The 23,425-nt window shown below is 38.7% G+C and overlaps 1 protein-coding gene and 1 long non-coding RNA gene across 3 annotated transcripts in view; one reads left to right on the top strand and one right to left on the bottom strand.

Moving 5' to 3' along the window:
- The window catches only part of LAD1 (ladinin 1), a 32,188-nt gene that overhangs the window by 3,823 nt on the left and 4,940 nt on the right, over positions 1 to 23,425 (top strand). Inside the window, exons 2-7 of the mRNA XM_074222347.1 lie at positions 12,596 to 12,733; positions 14,171 to 15,263; positions 16,177 to 16,281; positions 18,589 to 18,632; positions 21,917 to 21,989; positions 22,253 to 22,390. Coding sequence (XP_074078448.1) covers positions 12,596 to 12,733; positions 14,171 to 15,263; positions 16,177 to 16,281; positions 18,589 to 18,632; positions 21,917 to 21,989; positions 22,253 to 22,390 — 1,591 coding nt within the window. The remainder of the gene's footprint in view (positions 1 to 12,595; positions 12,734 to 14,170; positions 15,264 to 16,176; positions 16,282 to 18,588; positions 18,633 to 21,916; positions 21,990 to 22,252; positions 22,391 to 23,425) is intronic.
- Positions 1,882 to 22,561, bottom strand: LOC141512957 (uncharacterized). Of its 2 annotated transcripts, XR_012475648.1 has the most exons (4): positions 22,121 to 22,561; positions 6,151 to 6,337; positions 2,271 to 2,306; positions 1,882 to 2,155 (listed from the first exon to the last, which is right to left on the bottom strand). It is a non-coding gene; the product is annotated as an uncharacterized LOC141512957 (long non-coding RNA). The 2 variants fall into 2 exon arrangements; XR_012475647.1 differs by having other exon boundaries at positions 1,882 to 2,306.

Genomic DNA, 23,425 nt, shown 5'->3' with positions numbered 1-23,425 from the left:
CCCTCTTAATTTGCCAACCAGATGTGTCTGGTCTCCTGCTTCTTCATTCCTATTAGAGGTAGTCTTATAGCCTTAAGTGACTTTATATAATAAATAATAATAATAATAATAATGATAATAATAAAAATAGCTATAATAACATTTATATAATGCTCTGAGGTTTGCAAAGCAAACCTGTTCCTCAAAACAAACCTGGGTAGTAGGTGCTATTATTATTCCCATTTTACAATGGAGGAAATTGAGGCAAATGGAAGTTAAGTGATTTGCCCAAGGTCCCAGTTCTAATAAATGTCTCAGATGAAACATGAACTCAAGTCTTTTTGACTCCAAGTTTAGGACTCTATCTATGAAGCCAGATGAATAAAACTTGGAAATCATCTCATCCAATATCTCCACTTGATGTAAATGAGACACAGAGAGATAGGGTGACATACTGCAGTCACATACATAGCAAATGATAGAAGCAGAACCTGCCAACTCTCTCAGATAATCTCAAATGTTCCTTTTCTCTCTAAGTTTTGTGTCCCATCCAAGGTTATATCCCAGTTAGAGCAGGGATGAGAACCCAGGTCTGGACTACCATGATCAGTGCTTTTCCCCAGAACAACTGCCTGCCCATGTGTTTTGCCCCCATGCAGTAAATTGGTTGATTTCTTTTTCAACTTTAAAAAATTACCCTAATGATAGAATAATGTTCCTTGCCACATTTGGAGGAACCTATGTATACAGCTGGGGAAAGCTGAAATTTTTCTTATCCAACCCCTTAGAAAATCTCTAAGGATCAAGTTCTCTCTAAATCCTATGATCCTAAAAGGAGGCAGTGAATTGTCAGATGCACTGAGAATCTTCCACATTTTTGGAGGATACCTCAAAGCATCATAATGGAAAAAGGAGGGAGATCTGAGTACCATCTCTGATACTTACTAGCCATGGTTATCCTGAGAAGTCATTTAACTCCTTTGAGCCTGTTTACTCATCTGTAAGTTAGACTTGAACTATATGTTTTCTAAGGACCTTCCAGCTCAGAATCTATTATCACAGGTCTTATTTTAAAACTCTGTGATCTTGGGTGGCTTACTTAGCCTTTACAAGATTCATTTTTCTCATCTGTAAAAAAAATTTAAAAAAATTTTGGTGGGGTGAATGAGGGTCTATTGGGCTAAATAGTTCTGGGTTCCCTTCCTTCCTTTCACCACTCAGGGTGATGGTTTTTCTGCTCTAGTACCACCAACAGAATGGACCCCAGGAAGAGCTTCCTAATGAGATAGGAGTAGACTTAATAGTTACAGGAAGGGAGTGAAATCCTCTTTGCTGACAGTGCCTAAGAGAAGGAAACATCCTCATTTTTTCCTTGCTTTCTTTCCTATCACTCAGCTTTCAGAGGGGTAGCTTTGCTTTGAGCACTTTCAGGAAGAATTAAAGGGAAAACCAAAAGAGGAAACCAATTATTGGGAGGGAGTCAATGGGAAAGCAGTTTATGTCAACAGGTGAGACAAAGGTAGGAATCTTTTCTTATTTTTTTAATATCAAATGTGTGATTTCATTGGTATAGGGAATTTGGGTGAGAAACGTCTGCCATTTCAGAAGCAAATGAAAGTCTTATGAGTTGCTTGATAGTATTGAAAAACTAAGTGACTTGTCTAAGGTCACACAGCCATGCTAGACTTGAATGTGATTCTTATCAACTTTGAGGTCAGCTTTCTATTCACTGTGCCTCTTACTATTAAATTTTGGTTTTGTTGTTTGTTTGAAGTTGTTTTCCTCATTTCCTCATTAAAAATTCAGGTCTTTTCTAGGCCAGGAGACTCACAGACATTAAGTGATCATCCCAGCCTTTGCCTGTCTGAATATAAGATAGTTATTCTACAGAATTATGTCAGGGGAAACTCTTGTCATTTAAGAAAATCAGCATCATTTTTTCCCTCTGGGGTTTCATAGTCATCAACATTTGGCAATCCCTCCTGATATCTGATCTGCTAAGGTAGATACCACCTCCAGATTCCCCAAACCTACCTCCAACTATAACTTTGACATTCTCCAAACCAAAAGAAACATGTCTTCTAAAGGTGTTAGAGTTTGAGCCATTTTCTTTTATTTGGAGGTCTATAACAATTTGCATCTTTGCTTCACATTTTTCCCTGGGATTGGTATCTTGCTAAGAAGGAGAGAGAAGAAAAAGGGAGTCAATGATTTCAGAGCTGGACATAGCAGGGAGGAATGGATAAATTAAATATGAAGACAACAATGACAACAACATATTACATACTTACCAAGAACTTAAGTACTGCCAAACTTTGGGTTAAATGCTAGAAATACAAATAAAAGTTCAAAGCTCTTCCTATCCTCTAGGTGCTCATTTTTAATTAATTAATTTTAAATTATTTTTTGCCAGTTATAAATAAATACAATTTTTAGCATTCCTTTTAAAAAATTTTGAGTTCCAATTTTTTTCCTTTCCTCCTTTCCCTCAGTTTCCAGTTTTTGCCACCATAAAAAGAACTGCTATAAATGTTTTTGTACATGAAGGACCTTTTCACTTTTTTATGAAGGTGTTTATATTCTTATAGGAGAGAACAGTATTTTTGAGGCTGCAAATGCCCTGAATGGGCAATGAAACCAAAGACTAAGGATATAGGAACCAGAGGTGCAGATGCCATGGATCTGGATGACTATGACTAGCTTGGCAGAGTGATTCATTCTTAGGCTCTGATCAATAAGATGTTAGCACCATATAAGGCTCTGGTAAAGAGGAATAAATAAGCTCCTTCAGATAGGGAGGATAGGGCCTAGGAGCCTTGAAGACTTGATTCCGACTCTGTTTGGAGAAAGGTGATTTCCTGATCACTGCTATGGTTTTGCCTTGACATAACTAGCTCTGTTCTAGAGGGGAAGTCTCACTTCAGAATCTGAGTTAAAAGGAACCTCAGAGGTCATCTAGATCTACTGAAACTCAAATAGAAATCCCCTCCAGTATTGTCACTCTTTTTTTTTTCTGAGGCTGGATTTGAACCCAGGTATTCCTGACTCTAGGGCCAGTACTCTATCCACTGCACCACCTAGTTGCCACCAGTATTGTACACTCTTGATCACTGTCAATTTTTAGGAAGATTTTCCTTACTTGGAACCAAAACTCTGCCTTCTGTCTCCTTCCATTCATTGCTTAGTTCCCCACTCTGGAGCCAAGCAGATGCAATTTAATTCTTCCCCCCACCCCTACCTTTCCATTCTTGTCTTGTCCTTAGAAGATAGGTATCATGTCTTTCCAAGACTTCTCCTCTCCATGTTAAATATCACTAGTTCCTAAAATCCCATCTTTACATAGTGTATTCTCTGGTTTTCTCACTCTCCATCTCTTCTTTCCAGTTTTTCAGTGTCCTTCCTAGAATGAGCACTGACCGACCTCTGGCCTAGGAAATACCCCTCTTAGCAGGAGTTGATCAGAGAAAGGCACTTGGTTGTTGAGAAAGAAGCCTCAGAGGACAAGTCCAGGAAGCTAAGAGTTACTTAGTCTGGAGAAAAGAAGATGGGTAATGGATCAGTTTTTCCCCAGCTATGTATTAATTCACAAGTTCTAGTTTGGTTTTGAAAGATGCACTGATAATCTTTCAGATTTTTGGAGGATAGCCCAAAACCTCATCAGAGGAATGTTTCTACTGAACATTTGGTCCTGAGTTAGCTTTGTGCAGAAAGAGATAGATTGATCTGGTCCTTGGCTTAATAGGAACTAATGGTCTAAGGGAGGAGGCCATAGCTCATAAATCCCTGCTACCAGGGTCTAGTACCCAAAGCTATGACCTTGGGCAAGTCATTTACCCCTGTTTGACTCAGTTTCCTCATCTGTAAAAAGAGTAGGAAAAGGAAATGACAACCACTTCGGTATCTTTGCCAAGGAAATCCCAAATGGGGTCACAGAGAGGCAGACACAATTGAAAAAAACGACTCAACAACAGGGCATAGCAGAACCTTACTTAATTCCTATCTTCTGGGATATAGAAAGAGGTGGTTTGACCAAAGAAGAAAGACAGTTTGGTGTAATAAAAAGGATTCTGAACTAGGAGACAGACCACTTGGTTTCTAAGTTCAGACACAGGCACTAGCTCAGCATATCACAATTTCCCTGACCCTCAGTTTTCTTATCTATAAAATGGGAATGTTAATATGTGTACTGCTTAACTGCAAGGGCCACTTGACAAAGTGGACAGAGTCTGCCTCTAAAAATCAGGGAGATCTGAGTTCAAGTCCTTCCTCTGACACTTAGCAGGGTGGCCATATCATCTGAGATAATAAAAATAGCATTTCTTTAGTGCTTTAAGGGTTGCAAAGTGGGACATATATTTTATAATGCGTAATTTCCTCACCAGGAACTCCCCACACCAATTCTATCACAGGTCAGAGCCCAAAGTAAATAACTGCTTATCTTGCACAATTGAAGTAAGGAAGTAGTGAGAGGTAATAGGAAAGAAAGTCCTTGGCATACCCTGAAGGACTCTTCAAATAGAGTCTTTTATGGGGATGAGATGAGGACAACTATGTCTAACTACTGAAGTGGACAAGAAGAGATGGATTCCAGTTGTGGTGGGGAGGACTGAGGCTTGATTTATGAAACCTTTTCTTGGCTGTCAGAGGAAGGAAAGAGGGAGAAGAACAGAGTTATGCTCCAAGGAGAGAGTTGAAGCATATACTTCTGGGATACTGGGAGAACTTTGAAGGCAGATTCCATGACATGGGTTTAGATCGAACCTTTTTGTTTCAGGGTAGGAAGAGGGACACAAAGGCCTCTAGATGACCTGGGATGCTCTGACTTCCCTATATTATTATGGAATTGTGATGCAGATAAGACAGGAAGCTTTAAAAGGTCTGCAGATTTGGTCTGAGTCCTTAGGAAGCTGGGTGTATGCTGACTTAAGCAAACGGGAGGGGGGGTATATATTTATAAAGAATGCCCAGATAAGATGTAAGCAAGGACTAATTTAATTTTTGTTTTTGTACCCCCATTGCTTGGCAAACAATATGTGGTTTGCTGCAGAAGAGTCTAGCATTCCTATCATAGTATGTAAGAGCTTGATGTTGATGAGGAGGAGGAGGAGGATGGCAACTAGGTGGCACAGTTGGTCAGAGATCTGGACTTGGAGTCAGGAAGTCCCAAGTTTCGAATTCTGCCTCAAATACTTAGCTTGAGATTCTGGGAGAGTCACTTAACCTTTCTCAGGCTCAGTTTCCTCATCTGTATCATTAATTGCTACCCCTTATGTAGTTGTTTAAGCTAATATTGTTATATTATTAATAATAATTATTAATAACAATTATTAGTAGTAGTACTTATATTAATGTAAAATATGAAAAGTGCTTTTAATATTATCTCATTTTATCTGGGTGTTATTTCAATCCTCATTTTTATAAATGAAGAAACTGAAGCTGTAAGAGGTTAAATGTCTTGTCCAGATTGACATTGTCAGTAAGTATGTGAAATGGGATTTGAACCTGTCTTCCTGAGCTCAAGTATGGCTTTCTGATCCACAGCAGATGCTTCTGAGGGAGGGTCCTTAGTGGTCCCCTAGGCCAACCTTCCTTTTCCAAAGGAAGAAACTGAAGTGTAGAAAGGGAATCTGATTGACTGACTACTAAAAGTAAATTAGAACTCTACTCCCTGAAGAACTCTACTCTGTCCATTTAACTGTCTCTGTCTGACTCATTTTCTCTCCCTCTGATCCCAACCCTATAGCTTGAATTTGAATAAGATTCTTCACTTTACAAAAGATACACTTTCAGGATTATTTTATTTCTATTTTTTGCTTATAGCTTTTATTTTTTTGTTTTCTAATTTAAAAGGGTCCTAAAACATAATCCCTTTCCATATACAAAAGAATGCATGAGAAATTATCTCTATCATAAAGTTTTTAAATATATTTTATATTTTTATTAAATATTGTATTAATAGTTAATTGTATTGTATGTTTTATATAAATATAATGTAATATTAAATATTAATATTTATATAAATATATGTTTTAAAAGATACAATAAACATAATTTCAAAGCTGCCCTGCTAGTTTTTCTTTTCTGTGAATTAAAAAAACCCTCTAAACTTCAATCACTTTTCTTCTTTTTTTGTAATACTATCTCTATCCTCTTTCCCACACCAATACTTACCTAATTTTTTTAGAGCCCCCTGTTGTACCAAATAAGCAGTCAGACAAAACAAATCCACAGGTCAACCATGACTGACAACGTTGGTCTCACATTGGGCCTTGAGTTCACCACTTCTCTCAGGCAGGTGGGATACACACCCATTAGAACAAATCACAAGCTTCTTAAATGCACTTTATAGGTGCTTCAGCTGAAAGAAATGTGATTTATTTTCATATTTTTTAGGAACAAGGTTAGTGGCAATTAGGAGAACACAATTAGGAGAACACAAGAGATGGTGGCAACACAGGAAATGGCAGTGGAAATGTAAGCATCTTGACTAAGGAACAGGAGAGAGAAAAGGAATAGACCTAGTTAGAGAGAAGGCAGCAGGAGAAAGGTATTAGCATATGCTTTAAATACCCAAGAGGGAAGGAAGTCTCCCTCACCACTCCCAAGTCAGACTCATGGGACACATTGGAGTGGGGTTGTTGGGAGAGCTAAGGTCACTGGCTTAGGGGAAAGCCATCCATAATTTCACTTACCTTTTGCAAGCCTTATCTCCAATATGAATATAAAAGAAAGTTGTGTCCCTTAACCTTTGTCCACAATTTGATTTCTCCAGAGTCCTCTCTTCATCCTTCTGCTCCCATCTTTGTTTCTCTAAGTCCCAGCCCCCATTCAGTCCCTCCTTCCATGTTATGGCCTCCAAATCTCCCTTGAGCCTGCTCAGCCTTCAGTGACCTCTTACTCCTCTGGTCTCCTGCAACCTTTCTTGGCAATGAGAGCAGCACAAGATAAGGTTATTTGTGTTTGGCTTTCTCCTCTTCCTCTACAGCAGAGGCCGTAGGTGGCAGTGGAAAAGCACTGGCCTTCACCCATTATTAATTCATGGCATACGATCTTAGCTGGAACCTTACAGGTATTGGGCAGGCTTCTACTATTCCATTCTCAGTTCCTTAGCTCAAGGCCCACAGGGGCTCTTCTAAACCTTTTCTTCTCATTTCTTATTCCCCATTACTGCTCTCCTTCCTTAATACACAGCTATCTGCAACAGACAACCTAACCTTTTATTTCACTGAAATTGAAGAAAGAAAGAAAGAAAGAAAGAAAGAAAGAAAGAAAGAAAGAAAGAAAGAGAAGGAAAGAGAGAGAGAAGGAAAGACAGAGAAGGAAAGACAGAGAGAGAAAGAAAGAGATAGAAAGAGAGAGGGAAAGAAAGAGGGAAAGAAAGAGAAAGAGAAAAAGAGAGAGAAGGAGAAAGAGAGAAAAAAGAGAAAGAAAGAGAAAGAGAGAGAGAAAAAGAGAGGAAGATAGAAAGAAAAAGAAAAAGAGAAAGTGAAATAGAAAGAGAAAAAGAGATAGAAAGAAAGAGAAAAAGAGAGATAGAGAGAAAGAAAGAGAAAAGAGATAGAAAGAGAGAAAGAGAGAAAGACAGAGAGAAAGAAAGAGAAAAAGAGAAAGAGAAAGAGATAGAAAGGAAGAGAAAAGATAGAAAGAAAGAGAAAGAGAGAAAAAGAGATAGAAAGAGAAAAGAGATAGAAAGAGAAAAAAGATAGAAAGAAAGAGAAAAAGAGAGAAAAGAAAGAAGAAAGAGAGAAAAAGAAAGAGAAAAAGAAAAAAGGAGAGAGGGAAAGAGAGAGAAAGAAAAAGAAAGAAGGAAAGAGAGAATGAAAGGAAGGAAACAAAATATTCTTAAAATACACAGAAAGTGGAACATGCAATGTGACTTTGTTACAATTGTGTTAAATTTAATGTACATTAAATAATAAACTATAATATATAATTAAATTTAATAGCTTTTATTTGTATTATGCTAAATGGTTTGCAAAGCTCTTTGCTTACATACTTTTATTTTATCCTCACAATAACCCTAGGAAGTAGATAATATCATCACCCCCATTTTATAGATAAGAGAATTTAGGCAACAAGAGGTTATTGAAGATATTTTTTAGTTCTTTGAATATTGAAATGTTCATGTGCATTGAAGATCATAAAGTTCATGATAAAAAAGGAAATTCAAAAAGAAAAAAAGATTTATGCCATCTTTCTGAGAGTTTCCTTAGTCTCTAATTCTTCATTCCTTAAATTTCTTCTGTATTACTATGTCCCCTTCTCTCAAATTCCTCTTGGTTTCTCTAGCACCTTGCTCCCACCATCTTCCCTCTCCCTCCATGTCCTTTCAGTCTTTCCTGAATTGATTCCTTCCTGTCTGCAAATATGTTCAGGTCTTTCTAGCCTTTTGACTTCCCTTTAGTCCTTCTAGAGTATTATTGCTATTGTTCTATTCTATTTCCTTCTTCCTTTAATTTCTGGAAAAAAATTTCTTTTGTTGTTTTTATCATAATATCTACAACCCCTTGTAATCTAATTCCTGCTCCCTACCAAAAAATTACCACTCCCAAGTGCCAATTCCAATGGCCTCCCTCTCCCCCACCCCCAAGGACCTATATATACAAAATTACTTATAGCAGTTTATTTAGCTGGCAGCTTAAGGGAGTGATCCTCATTTGGGGAGTGGTTAAAAATGAGATTGTTATGTGAATACAATAAAATATTATTGTGCTTTAGGAAGTGATAATATGAAATTTTAGAGAAACTTGAGAAAAATTTTGTCATTAGATGCAGAGTAATGGGAGCTGAATCAGAAGTATTTGTATAATATCAGTATTATAAAGACAAACAATTTTGATGACTTGAGAACTCAGATTATTGCAATGACTAATCTATTATTCCAGGGATGATGACACCTACCTCTTGATCAAGATAGACTCAAGATACAGAGAACAAATTATGGTATAAGATTGTGATGAAATACTTTTGTTTTATAAGAAATGATGAGCAGGATGCTTTCAGAAAAAAGTTGGGAAGACTTTTATGAGATGATGCAAAGTGAAGTGAGCAGAACCAAGAGAACAGTGTACACAGTAAGAGATATACAATTATCAACTGTAAATGATTTACCTATTTTCAGCAATATGATGATCCAAGACAATTCTGAAGGATTTATGATAAAGAGTACAGTAGTCTACCTGCAGAGAAAAAAAATCTGATGGAATCTGAATTCAGATCAAAGCAGACTTTTTTTTTAGTTTTTTGCAAGGCAATGGGGTTAAATGGCTTGCCCAAGGTCACACAGCTAGGTAATTATTAAGTGTCTGAGGCCAGATTTGAACTCAGATACTCCTGACTCCAGGGCCAGTGCTCTATCCACTGTGCCACCTAGCCACACCCAAAGCATACTTTTTAAAAACTTTCTTCATTTTTCTTTTTTTTGTCTGTTTTCTTTTGCAATAGAACTAATATGGAAATATGTTTTGCATGACTGCGTATATATAATCTATAGCAAATTGCTTACCTTCCCAAGGAGGGGAGAGAGGAGGAGAGAGAATTTGGAACAAAATTTAAAAAAAAACAAATGTTAAAAATTGCTTTTACATGTTATTGAGAAAAAATAAAATGAAAGAATGCTATGGAATGTGATATACATTTTCAGACAGGGTCAATTTGGGGATTTGTTTTGCTTGATCACTCATATTGTTTTGAAGGCTTGTTTTTCTTTCATATAGTAAGAGTAGGAAGGAGTGGAAGGATGAGGAGTAAGAAGGATAGCAAGAAAAGATTGAAGGAACAAAAAAAGAAGAAAAAGGATTGATGAAGTATCTTTAAAAAACATACAGACATGGGGTAGCAAGGCTGCGTGGTCTTGGGCAAGCCACTTAACCCCAAAGCCTTGCAAAAACTAATATATACATATATATATATATATATATATGTATATATATACATATATATATATATGTATATGTATATACAGACAAGAGATGAAAATAAATGCCCACAAGGCATTTTGACAATTAGAGAGTTGAACTTTATCTAAGTTCAAGCTGTGGTTTTTATGTACAATCCTCTTTTTTTCTGTTCTATTTTGTTCTTGGAAATACCCATTTTATTTGACATTTAAGTTCAGAATGAAAATAAAATTTTTTAAATAAAAGAGGAAATAGTAATCACTGAAACTAATAAATTTAAAAACCTATAAAACCAACAAACCAAAAAATTTTAAAAAGGCCTTTTCAGACTAAACTAATTTCTCCTTTTGGGGGAATAGGGTTATTGGACTGGTAAATGAGGGAAATTCTCTAAGTTGAGTATACTTAGATTTCAACAAAAAATTCTTAGTACAAGATATAGTATTCTGGGTTACAATGTAGTAAATCTTTAGTGACAGGATTCAATAAGGAATCAACAATGGGTCGGTGTCTTGGAGTCATCTGTGGGGTGTTTCTTGGTTCAGGACTATTTGACATTTTTATTAATAACTTGGATAAAGATATATATGGTGCGCTTGTCTAATTTTTTGATGACAAAAAGATAACATGATGAATGACCAAGTCAGGATTCAAAACGAACTTTATAGGCTCTAACAAGAGGGTGATTCTAATAAGATTAAATTTCATCTGAATGAATATAAACTCCTAGACATTATTTTTTTTAAAAAAGTAACTACATAAATACAGGATACTAGACAATATTCTAGTGAAGATTTTCCCTGGGGAATTGCATAGTCTCTCCTGAAAGAGACTTTCCTCCAGAGGAAATTCCTCCACATCAAGGCCCATTCATCCCCATTATTATTTCCTATATTAGAAAGGATTATTGTAAAATCACATGGTAAAAAGAAAGTTGATTAGAGAGGTACAAAGGAGTTTTAAAAATGGAAAAGAAAAGAGAAAAGAAAAAGCCTGGGGCTAGAGTCAGAAGAACAAGCTGCTAGTGCTCTCTTATATATGTGTCTTTCATATTGTCTCCTCTGGGGCAGCTAGATGGCACACTGGGCTTGGAATCAGGAAAACTCATCTTCATGAATTTAAATCCAGTCTCAGGCATTTAGTAGCTGTTTGACCATAAGCAAGGCATTTAACCGTTTGCCTCAGTTTTCTCATCTTTAAGATAAGCTGGAAAAGGAAATGGCAAGCTGCTCCAGTATCTGGGGGTCATGAAGGGATTCAATAGCAAAAATTGTCTCCAACATTAGAACATAAGGTCTTTGAGGACAGTCACCAAGTTTTTGCCTTTCTTTGTTATCTCTAGTTCTTAGCACAGTGACTGGCACATGATAAACGCTAAATGCTTTTTGACAAGCTGAATCTCAGCTCTGCTACTTAAAAGTTGTGTGGTGCTAGGTAATATTTAAGTTTCCAGAAATTTAGTTCCTTCATTTATAAATTTGGGATTATAATATTTGCACTATTTTCCTTATGTGGTACTATAATTATTGTAGGGTAAGTGCTTTGTAATCTGAAAAGTACTAGAGAAGTAGAAACAGTATTAAATGACTTCTTTATACCTATCACATCACTCCACCCTAATGAATAATTCTTAACCATTTACAGGGATCTGGGGGGTTAGGCTAGAGAAGAGAAGATTGGTGCAAGGGTAAGCGTGGGACCTGCTAGGTGCCTTCAAACTTTGGAAAGATTACCATAAGGAAGAAGGATTAGGCTTGTCCTCCTTATTCCAGGAGGGTACAATTTCCAGAGTAACAGAAATTTATGAGTAAAGAAGACTGAGAAAATAAAAGACCCTGATGGTGAGAGTTGTCAACATTGGAATGGGCTGCCACCTTGGGACTTAGTGGTTTCCTCTTTGTCAGAGGCTTCAGACAGAGACTTGAGGATTATTTCTCTGGGTTGTTAGTGAGTAGCTTCCTCCATGCATAACATTTGACCTGGATGATCTCTGAGGCTTCTTCTCATTCCAGGATTCTGGGATTCCATGATTTACAGAGAAGTCGATTATTAAATGTTCAACAGTGAGGTTCTCTTTGTGTAAAGTCTAACCTAAATCCCCTTACTGCTCCTGCAATGTTGATCTCTCATGGGTAGAAATGCCTACAGAAGCCAAGAGAGCATTTTATCTTTCTTTAGTAGCCTTAGAGTCAAAAATAAAGTCACAGATTATTTGAAAGATGATGGGGAGAGTGGACCTAATACCAGATTTGGGGCCAGGAAAACCTATGTCTGATTTCTTCCTTAGACACTTACAAACTATATGACTCTGAGCGCCTCACTTAGATTCTCTATTCTCAAATTCTTCAAATGTAAAATGAAAAAACATTTGCCTTTTAGGATCACTGGGAAGCTCATGTAAAAATCCTTGACTTTGGAGTCAAAGAATGTGGGATAAAATTCTGCTTTTATCACTATGCTTTTTGTCTTGACAAGATCTTTAACCTTTCTAGACCTCAGTTTTCTGATCAGTCAAATCAGGGGTTGGACTAGAAGTCCCTGTCTGACTGTAGATGAAATGAGAAAATGGACTTAGAGTATTTTTGCAAACATTGGATTGCTTTATGTCAATTAGTTATTACTGGGTTTCCCATAGGGCTACCCTGAAAACTTAGAGCCCCAGCATCTCATGTAGTCCGAGGTCTCTTTCATCTTAGATTTATTCTTCCCAATTGCAGCTTGGCAAGGCAAAGAACACTGGAGGATGAGGAGGAGCAGGAACGAGAAAGACGTCGGCGGCAACGAAGTCTAAGCTCAACCACAGATGATGAAGCCCCCAAGGTCACCCACAATGGAACTCAGGCTGCAGTGGAGAGGTTTGTATGTGTCTTTGTTTACATGGATGGAGTTGGGTGGAGGAGAGGAGGAGGAAAGCAAGGAGTCCATTTCCCTCTGAATTGGTGAAAAGATGACTGTTTCTGGAGTCTGAAGACTGGGTTCAAATCCCTCTCTTGATAGTTACTTAGATCACTATGTGATCTAAGACAATTGACCTTTCTGCTCCTCACTTTTTTCATCTTAAAAAAGGTGACCTCTAAGGTCCCTTCCAGCCTTTATGAGGTTAAGAAACTGTGACCCAGGCACAACTAGATGGTTCAGTGGATAGAACACTGACCTTGAAGTCAAGAGGAACTGAGTTCAGATTTGACCTCAGACATTTGACTCTTACTAGCTCTGTGACTTTGGGCAAGTCACTTAATCCTGATTTCCTCAAGGGGGGAAAAAAAGAATCTATGAGCTAGAGAGGGAAGAGAGGCTATTGTGATAAAAAATGTGTCCCAAGGCTCTTCACAAACCTTCTTCTCATTCTAGTACAAACTGCTTTCTCTTCCACAATTGAAAATTAAGAGTAAAGTTGAAGGGTTTCTCAGTGATGGGGCAGTTAATTGGCACAGTGAGTTGAGTGCCACTTGGAATCAGGAAGATTCATCTTCCTGAGATCAAATTTGACCTCAGACATTTATTAATTGTGTGATCCTGAACAAGACACTTAATCTTATTTGCCTCAGTTTCTTGGAAAAGGAAATGGGAAACTACTCCAGTATTTGTGCCAAGAAAACCCCAAATGGGATCACAAAGAGTTGGACACAACTAAAAATGAACCAAAACAACAAAAACTTAGCGTAGTGGATAGACTACAAGGATAAGGATCAGGAGCTCTGCCTGGCTACATCACTGCGTGATTTTGAAAATGTCAATTTACTAGTCTATCCTTAGTTTTACAATCTCATAAAAACAGGAATTGTGTACTCTCCTATGCCCCTTCCAGTGATAAGGCTACAATTGTCAGTTTTCCAAGGGATAATTTAAATTTCACCCCCATATAAGTCTCATCTAACTACTTTATTAAATTCAAGGATTTACTGAATGCCTCCTATGCAGCAAACAACTAAAAAAGCCTTTTGGGTTACAAAGGAGAGAAAAAAACCCAGTTCTACCCTCAAAGAACTTATAATCGACTAGGGAGAAATATGTGAACAGATGAGATATACAAAATATCTACTGAGTTACATACAAAGTAATTTGAGGTGATTGTGGCAAAAAGAAAACTAACAATCTGGGTGATCAAGGAAGTAAGAGGGGGACATCCAAATTGTTCTTTAGAAGCAGCAAAGGATCCAGCTTAGTAGTGAAGCAGAGCATGAGGTTTCTAGGAATAAGAGTACAAAGGAACATAGGTAAGAGTTCAAAATTCTTGTAGAGGGAACAAGAGGATCTAGTTGTCTGTAATATCCCCATCTTCTCTCTTATAGGCTTCCAAGTCTAGAGGAAACTGAGGCTCCCAAGCGTCATTCCTCCATCAAAGAGGAAGAAGATGAGACTTTCCAGGAAGTTCTGAGAACTAGGCAGGAACGGAGACTGCGGAGGCAAGCCCTAGAGGCTTCCCAGTCCTCCATCAAGGAACAACTAGATGAAGAGAAGAAAAAAGATAGTCACAATGCAGGGTCAGTCACCCAGGAACCCCCAGTGCCCCAGAAAGATGTGGTTCCTCCACCCAGACGAAAATTGAGCCAGAAACAGAGGGGACCTTGGGCCAGAGAGGAGAAGACTTCAGAGGGAGGAGAGACAAAGGATGTGAAGACATTGGACCAAAAGACCATATCAGTCCCAGAAAGGATACAGCCCCAGGACCAAACAGCTCCAGAGAGAAAAAGAACTTCAGAGAAGACACCAGACCAGGATCAGACAGCTTCAGGGAGCAAAAGAACTTCAGAGAAGACACCAACCCAGGATCAGACAGTTCCAGAGAAAAAATTAACTTCAGAGAAGACAGCAGTCCAAGATCAGACAGCTTCAGAGAAAAAATTAACTTCAGGGAAGACACTAGTCCAGGATCAGACAGCTCCAGAGAAAAAATTAACTTCAGAGAAGATATCTGCTTTTGAGAAAGCATCATTCTCAGAAAAGACATTGGTCCCCAAGGAAGCATTGACTCCAAAGAAGGTGTTAACTGTGGAGAAGGCATTAACTTCAGTGAAGACATCAGGCCCAGAGAAGGCATTACTTTCAGAAAAAGGGTCAGTCTCTGAGGAATCCTTAACCCCAAAGAAGTTATCAACTCGGGAGAGGGCATTGGCTTTTGAGAGGACATCAGTTCAGGAGAAAGCATTGACCTCAGAGAAGGGGTCAGTTCGGGAAAAAGTAATGATCTCAAGGAAGCTGGATTTGGAGCAGCCCCCAGTTCAGACTCAAGACCAGAAGGACTCTGAAAGAGATGTGCTAGAAAAGAAAGAGCAAAAAATAAGGGAGACCTCAGTGAAGTCTCCCTCTTCAGAGGGACCTGGAGAGGAGAGGAAGTCAGAACCTCAGCCAGTGGCTACTCGCTTCCAGCCCATCACCCTTCAGGTGGGTAATAACTCTGACTTTGTATCCATTCTCCACCCTCCATCTCAACCTCCACTTCCTCTTCAACCAGTATTACTGTATTTTATGCACAGTAAGTGCTAAATAAATTCTCTTTCATTCATTCATCCATTCAACCTCCCTCAGAGGTCTTTGGAATCCTTTGAAGACCTTTTAAGCATTACTTATTGGGTCTGGTCTTAGAGAACTTTCTCCACTCCATGTTTCTTAGAGCAGAGATATTAAACACACTGGGTTCAGCCCCTGTATGAAATGAAAATGTAAATTTGGAAATATTAAATCAAATAAATAAAAATACAATAAAATACATTTTAATTTACATTTTAAAGTAAGTCAATTTGAGAACTACAGGATCCTTGTGGTCCAAGAGCATCCCAATGTTGAAGGGTCACGAAACAATTCAGAGGGGGATCTGACTGTAGAACAGGATCTACCTCTCCTTTTCTCAAATCTTTCTACATTAATTCCATTCCATTGCCCTGCTACCTAAAGCCTTGTCCTATGACCCAGGAGCATCTTCACCTAAAGTTCTTTCTAATGGTCTAATATTATTGGAATTTATCCATGCTCTTGAGGCTTGTCTTCCCACAATGCCTCATTGCCCTCCTGAAGGACTATTGGACTGAATGTGAGAGCATAAGCACCCTCTGCCAACAGACCTCCCACCTCTACTCCATTATTCTCCCTAAAAAACTTCTCATTTTACCACATAACTAGGAAATACAAGAGGAATAATTTACAGATTTCCTTTCAGCTTTTTATTTTCCTCACCAGACAGGGATTCAGCTAAGTGTTTGTCCCTCTACCTCACACATAAGACTCCAAAGAACTGTGACCCTGGGTTGGTGTCCCATAGTGCTCCAGGACCAGGCAAATCTGCTGTTCTCTCCTCCAGGTGAAGATCCCAAGGAAAGAGGCAGAAACGGAATTGACCTCTCCAAACCAGATCACCTACAGCAGTTCCCTCAAACGCTCCAGCCCCCGGACCATCTCCTTTCGGGTAAGAGTCAGGGAAGAGAGGAAGGTCTCTATATCACTTTTCTCCATATGCACGACAGACAACATGGGATAAAATGGATACTTTTAAGAACATGGGGCAGCTAGATTAGAGTCAAAGAAGACCTTCCTGGATGGCAGAGTTGACATATAGACAAATGAATGCTGGAAGGACTGGAATTCCTTTAAAAATAAGATAAATAGGGGCGGCTAGGTGGTGCAATGCATAGAGCACTGGCCCTGGAGTCAAGAGTACCTGGGTTCAAATCCAGTATCAGACACTTAATAATTACCTAGCTGTGTGGCCTTGGGCAAGCCACTTAACCCCATTTGCCTTGAAAAAACTAAAAAAAAAAAATATAAGATAAATAGAAATGAGCAATCAGTTGTTCCCTGGAGATCCTATATGGCCAAAATGATAGGTACAGAATTTTCTAACACAGTCAGCCACACTTGATGGGGAAGTCTAGAGATGTTAAACAGATTACATATTTGCAAGTGGTGGCCATGGGGCTATTCCTATTTTATCCTTTATCATACAACTATCACCTCTTGCCACCTATCCTGCCCCCATCTCATATCTTCTCACATTACAGATCTCCCAATCTAGAAATCACTTTGTTTTTCTAGGTTTCAGTTTGCTCATCTATAAAATAAAGGAGGCGGGGCGGCTAGGTGGTGCAGTGCATAGAGCACTGGCCCTGGAGTCAGGAGTACCTGGGTTCAAATCCATTATCAGACACTTAATAATTACCTAGCTGTGTGGCCTTGGGCAAGCCACGTAACCCCATTTGCCTTGCAAAAAAAAAAAAAAAACTAAAATAAAGGAGGCTGGGCTAAATGGCCTCTAAATCTAGAGTCATGTGAAGACTTGCATGTTGAAATGGGTGAATGGGAACAATGTGTTCCAATGCCCTGGAGTAGGCTTGGTCAAACATTGAAGACATTAAGGTCATCCACTAAGTCAACCTGATCTTGATTTGTATCTTGCCAGTGGACTTTGATAAGTCTGAAAGAAAAGAATGAAGCTGACAACTTTGTGCAACTGTATCTCACTTAAATCCAATTCATGGACAGATCAAGACATCACCCTGTGATGTCATTGGTCCTCTTTAAAAACAAAGGATGAACAAGTTCTATGTATCTATCAAAAATTCCCATTGTATGCAAAATAACTCACCTACACCAGGTCTTTTGGTATAGTAGAATACTGAACTCAAGCCTATCTCTGACACTCATTTGTCTATTTTAACCTTGGTAAGCTACTGGACAAAGTTTCAGTTTCCTCTTCTATGAAATGAAGGAAGTTGATTTGGATCTCTTTTAAGATTCCTTTCAACTCTAAATCTATGATCCTATGATTTTAGGAGCCATAATTCCTTGAGGGTCCTACCACACAATACCCACTCTCACTACATAACAGAATTCTCAACCTGGATCATAACAATCATATAATTTCTAAGCCATGACTCCCTCTCCTCCATACTATATAAACATTATCATATTATTTCATGCATATTATCATATATTTCCCAACTTGTACTTTATGAGACAGTGCATGGCAGTACAAAGCCAGTTAAACCTAGAATGGGACCCAGGTTCAAATCCTATCTACCGAGTGGGCAATCATGAGAAAATCACTTGACTTCTCTAAGTCTCAGTTTTCATATCTATAAAATTGGACCTATGGTACCTACCTCACCAGTCTATTGAAGGACTGTCCTGAGATTATGTAATGTGCTTTGTAAACTTTAGAGCAGCAAATGAGTATCAAGTATTATCATTATTAATAATTTTGTTTAGTAAAGTATTTTATAATTTATAATCATGCTTAATAACTCAATCTATCATTGATTATTTAGTTATAATTAATAATAAATTCCATCTTATAATCTATGGTTTTCAGATGTCTTATAAATCACTGATCATTCCCACCTTATAAACTGTACCATAGAATTCTTCCACCACCACCATCAGCATACATAGAGCTCCCACCTGTTACCCTGAAGATAAGAAGTAAGGGCTGTAGTATTCTTTTTCCAGCACCACCTGAGCTCCATAATAAACCAAGGCTATAAGCCTCACTTTCTCTCATTGGACCAGTATTCAGGAATAAGCAATGAAAACTTCTTCTTCCACTGAGTTTTGCGAACATTTGACCAGGTTTTTCTTTCTTTCCAACAAAGAGGTGATATGCATAAGTATGGAAATAAGAGTTAGGTTAATAGTGATGGAAAGATTTGAGACTCACACCCCATAAGGTGAGTCTTCTGTAGGCTCCTTCACTAACATTTTTTCTTTCTCTTTCCAGATGAGCACCAAGAAAGAAAACCCAGAGTCAACATTTACCCGTAGGTAAGGGTTTTGGGAGGGTCTGCCCCCCTCTCTTTTATATCTACTAAACACTTAGTCTGTGTCTAACTTCCTAGGGGATTATGGGAGAAGTCCAGGATGTGGTCTGTATACTCAGAGACTTTACAGTTAATCTAGAGAGATGAAACTCACAGTAATGAAAGAAAAAATTCTGGAGCCTTAAAGAAAGTCACAGAAGGCAAGATGTCAGGCTGGAATACTCTGGAAGGACTCTATGCAAAGGAGTAGAACACAAACTGAATAAAACACAAACTTGAAAATTGAATAGGATTTGAGAAGGGTGAGGGCAACCCAGATAGGAACATAGAATAAAGATAATGGAAAAGAGGAAAATTTTGGTTCCTTGTTAATACTATTGGACATAGCAGTATTAGCATAACCTCCCTGGATCTGAGCAGTGGTTTATTCAGACTTGTGGATATGCAGGGAGCAGGCTCTGCTTGTTCTCTTTGATGTCACATTGAAGGAAAAATATATTTCTTTTTAAAAAATTTGTTTTTTCCAATTATATGCACAAATATTTTTCTACATCCACATTTTTCTACCACCTTTCCCTTCCCTCCCTCCTTCCATGATAGTGAACAATATGATACAGATTGTACATGCACAATTGTATTTAACATATTTCCATATCAGTCACATTGTAAAAGAGGAATTGGAACTAAGGGGGGAAAATCAAGAGAAAAAAAGAAAAAACAAAAGAAATTTTCAGAAGTGAGCATATTATGCTTGGCTCTACATTTAACCTCCATAGCTTTTTTTCCCTAAATGTGATTGGCATTTTTCATAATAGATCTCTCAGAATTGTCTGAAAAGTATATTTCTTAGACCCTCTCTCTCTCATTTTCTTACTAATGAAATCATTGGAATTTTTTTTAGTCAACTTCAGTAATGTCAATAAGCATTTATTAAATCCCTGACATTATAAGAACCCTGTGCTAGATGTTAAAGAAGATACAAAGACTAATCAAGACATGAGCCTGCCCTCACAGGCTTATACTCACTTAACCTCATTTGGTTTTAGTTTCAGTCAGATGGTCTCTATATATTTGATCCTATAATCATTACTGACTTTGGAGGAGGGGATTCAAAGGTTCCATTTGAGCTGGACTTCAAAAATAAGTAGGAATGAAAATGACATTCTAGAAATAGAGAACAAATATGAATTTGGGACTGTGCCAAACTTTGAGGGACCTTTGGTTTATAACTGGAGCATGTAGGTAAATAGTATAAAAGAAGATAGGAAAGTGGTGCCACCTTATAGAAACCCTTGAAAAAAAGAAATCTGGGCTTTGTTTACAGTAATTTTATTATTCATTCATGTCCAACTCTTCATGACTCATTTGGGGTTTTCTTGGCAAAGATGATGGAGTGATTTGCCAATTACTTCTCCAGCTCATTTTACAGATGAGGAAACTGGGGCCAACTGGGTTAAAGTGACTTGCCCAGAGTCATTACAGCTAGTGTCTGAAGTTGGATTTGAACTCAGAAAGATAACCTTCTTGACTCCTATAAGTACCATGGCACCACCTAGTGGCTCATTTTAATAATAGTCCATATATAAAGCACTCCATGGAACACAACAAAACTTCCTCACAATTCTGGGTCATGTGAAATGCCATTCCTGTCATCTTCATTTTACATGAAAACCAAGGATAAGAGGAATTAAGTTGACTTGTTAGAGTCAGAGTTCAAACCCAATCTTTAGACTCTAAACCCAAGACTTTAGACTTCATGGTTCTCTTTCCTGCATACTGGATAACTTCTCATTTCCATTGGAAGGTTGGAGTCATTAATGGTTTTTGAGCAGAGGAGTGACGCAATCACTGATCTGTGAATAAGGAAAACTAGTCTATTCATATGCCTGTGGCAGCCCACGCTCCCCTTGAACCAATGAATTCTCAGAGTTTATTGCCATTTATATTCCTTGATGTTTTTCACTGAGAACCTCTCCTGTCCCATCTGGAATAGAATCTTTGCTCCTTTCTTTAGTGAAGGGTTTGACAAGTAATGACTTGAAGGGCTGTGATTGAGGAATGTATGCTGGTTGCCCAGCAGTCCCTAGGGCTGATGAATTGGACAAGAATGAAAGAGCCATAAATTTGGTCAGTAAGAAGGTCAACCTAACAGGAAATTTTGAGGACCAGACAGAAATAAGAATAGGAGATGACTTTTCTAAAAGACGACTTTGAACATAACTGGGATAGGAAGTTGAAAGGTGTACAGTGCCTTAGAGACAGTTAAGGAAGGATCCTTAGAAGGATACCCGAGTTCTGCCTAAGGCTTATTCATTTCTAGCTTCCATCCTTCTCCCCAAGGAGAAGTATTCCGAGAAGCTATGGGATTTGGGATGAGGACAGATCAGTGTCAGTGACCCTGCCACTCTGAGAACTGTTTATATCACAAATTAAGAAACGGAAAGTTATAGGTGCAAAATAAGGAGGAACATGATCCTTTGTTCTTAGACAATTCCCAGTTCTTTCCTTAGGAAGCTCCCTGTCTGAGGCTGAAAATGCAGTCCCCACTTTCAAGGATTTTCCAATCTGATGAGCACATACATTAAGGAAAAAGCTAGAGAGAAATTGTTCCCTTTATCCCTCCCTCTCTTACACTCCTAAAGTACAAATAGAACAGGTTCCTCTACAGTCTACTGAGCACAGTTAGCTTTGCTCTGGGTGGGTGAGGGCTCCCACCTCAAGAATGTCCCTTGTTCTCAATGTTTTTTCTTGTGTAGTCATTATTCTCAGAGTAGATTTGCTTGGGCAGAGGGAGAACCAACCAGGAGAAACTGAGCCAGATACCATCTCCAGATCCAGGTGGGGAGAATAAATCAACAGAATCTCTGAAGTGCCCATCTCTGGCACCAGGTGGCAGACTGAATGTACAATTGCCCTCGTAACAGTTCCAGTTCTTTGGGGAGGTACAGGGGAGAGATTAGTTGATGCAGAACCCCAACACCTATCTCTCATTCCTAGGAATTCAGGACAGAGACTTGGTCCTGGTAGGGCTTCTTTTTTTTTTCTTTCTTTTTTTTTTTAGGTTTTTGCAAGGCAAATGGGGTTAAGTGGTTTGCCCAAGACCACACAGCTAGGTAATTATTAAGTATCTGAGACCGGATTTGAACCCAGGTACTCCTGACTCCAGGGCCGGTGCTTTATACACTGCACCACCTAGCCACCCCCTTGGTAGGGCTTCTAACCAACTCTCTCTGCTGTTACACTCTCCTCATTTTCTTTTCTCTTCTTCCTCCTCCTCCTTCTTCCCAGTGCCAGCGTGAGGCTTCCAAGCAACACAATCAAGTTAGGGGAGAAGTTGGAGAGATACCACACAGCTATACAGGTGAGTAGGCAGAAACAGACCCAGATACGTGGGAAAAGGAAAGGGCCCTATTCTAGAACTGGTGAAAGGGCCCAGGAGAAATCCAGGTATAGGGGTGGACAAAAAACACTGGAGGAGTAAAGGGGTTATACCTTATGTCAAAGTCCCTGGAATTTACAGAGCTCATCTTCTTTTCCCTTCTTCCCATTCCTTCCTCTCCTTTGATCTATCTCCAACTCCACCCTAGCTCCAAGATGACTGAGTGGCTTCTGTTTTGTTCTCAGAGATCAGAATCTGTCAAGACTCCAGGCTCTTCCCGGACTGAATTCTTTGTGACTCCTGTTGGGGTGGCCAGCAAGAGGAACCTTTTTGAAAAGGAACAGGTCAGGAATAACAGAGTTGAACCAACACCGAATAGAAAGGTAAGAAAGGTTCATGCTGCCTGGATTTCTCCTTTATCCAGGCTCTTTCCTGGTATGGGGAGGCAGGGGAAGAAATATTTTCCTTCTACAACTCCAGAAGTGGGGTGGTATGCCTGTTGTGACCCAATCTCCTACCTATTCCAAAACAATCTTGATTCCAAAGTAGGAAGAGTAAAGGGATATGGGGAGTACATTTTTAACAAGGCTTTGCATAAGAAATATTCTTTATCAGATCATATGTTCTTATTATTGATATACAAACTATAGTTATCTTAGGTCTATATTTATAGGCATCCTTCAGACATTAACCAGACACACCATTCCTGACCCAACACCTAAAGCCCTGTCAACACCATGGCTGGTCCTAGCAGAAACATTTTTTGAATAAATTGGAGGGTAGGGGCAGGTTACATCTCACTCGTGCTACATTGTACAGGCAGCGATCAATCATTTATTAAGTGTTTACTATAGTGGATAGAGAATTGGACTGTGACTCAAGAAATTCTGGGTTTGAATTCTCATTTCTAGACTGTGAAACAAACCCCAGGTGAGTCACTTAACCTCTGTGGTCCTCAGTTTCTTCATCCATTATATGAAGAAGTTGAATTCCATTTACAATTGAGCTCCTATGAGCCTGACTATCCCACTTTCTTCTTTAAGCTGCATCTCTTATTGGAGTCTACTCATTCCCACCATATGCCTTTTCATTGACATTTGAGTGAATTTTATTTTTCTGAGACTGTGCCACTCCAAGACTCTCAGTTACTTAGGCAGAGAAAGAATAACAGTATTAAAAAAAGATAGACCTTTGTCTCAGAGAGGAACTTGGAAGATATTAAAAGCTTTGCCTAAATTTTCAGAGTCAATCCAACTCTGTTCTCCTATTTATCCATCTGCATTATCTGTCTGCTCTGTAGCTATTGATGGGTCAGTTCTGTGAATGTTCATCCAATTTTGTTTTCACTGTCTGTTCCCCATGCCTGGAATGCTCTGCCTCCTCACCTCCACCTTCTGACTTTCTCCAAGTCTCAACTA

The sequence above is a fragment of the Macrotis lagotis genome, chromosome 2 (assembly GCF_037893015.1).
Source record: "Macrotis lagotis isolate mMagLag1 chromosome 2, bilby.v1.9.chrom.fasta, whole genome shotgun sequence".
Classification (NCBI taxonomy): domain Eukaryota; kingdom Metazoa; phylum Chordata; class Mammalia; order Peramelemorphia; family Peramelidae; genus Macrotis; species Macrotis lagotis.
Note: the sequence above shows the minus strand (reverse complement) of the source record. Positions and strands in the feature narration are given on the sequence as shown.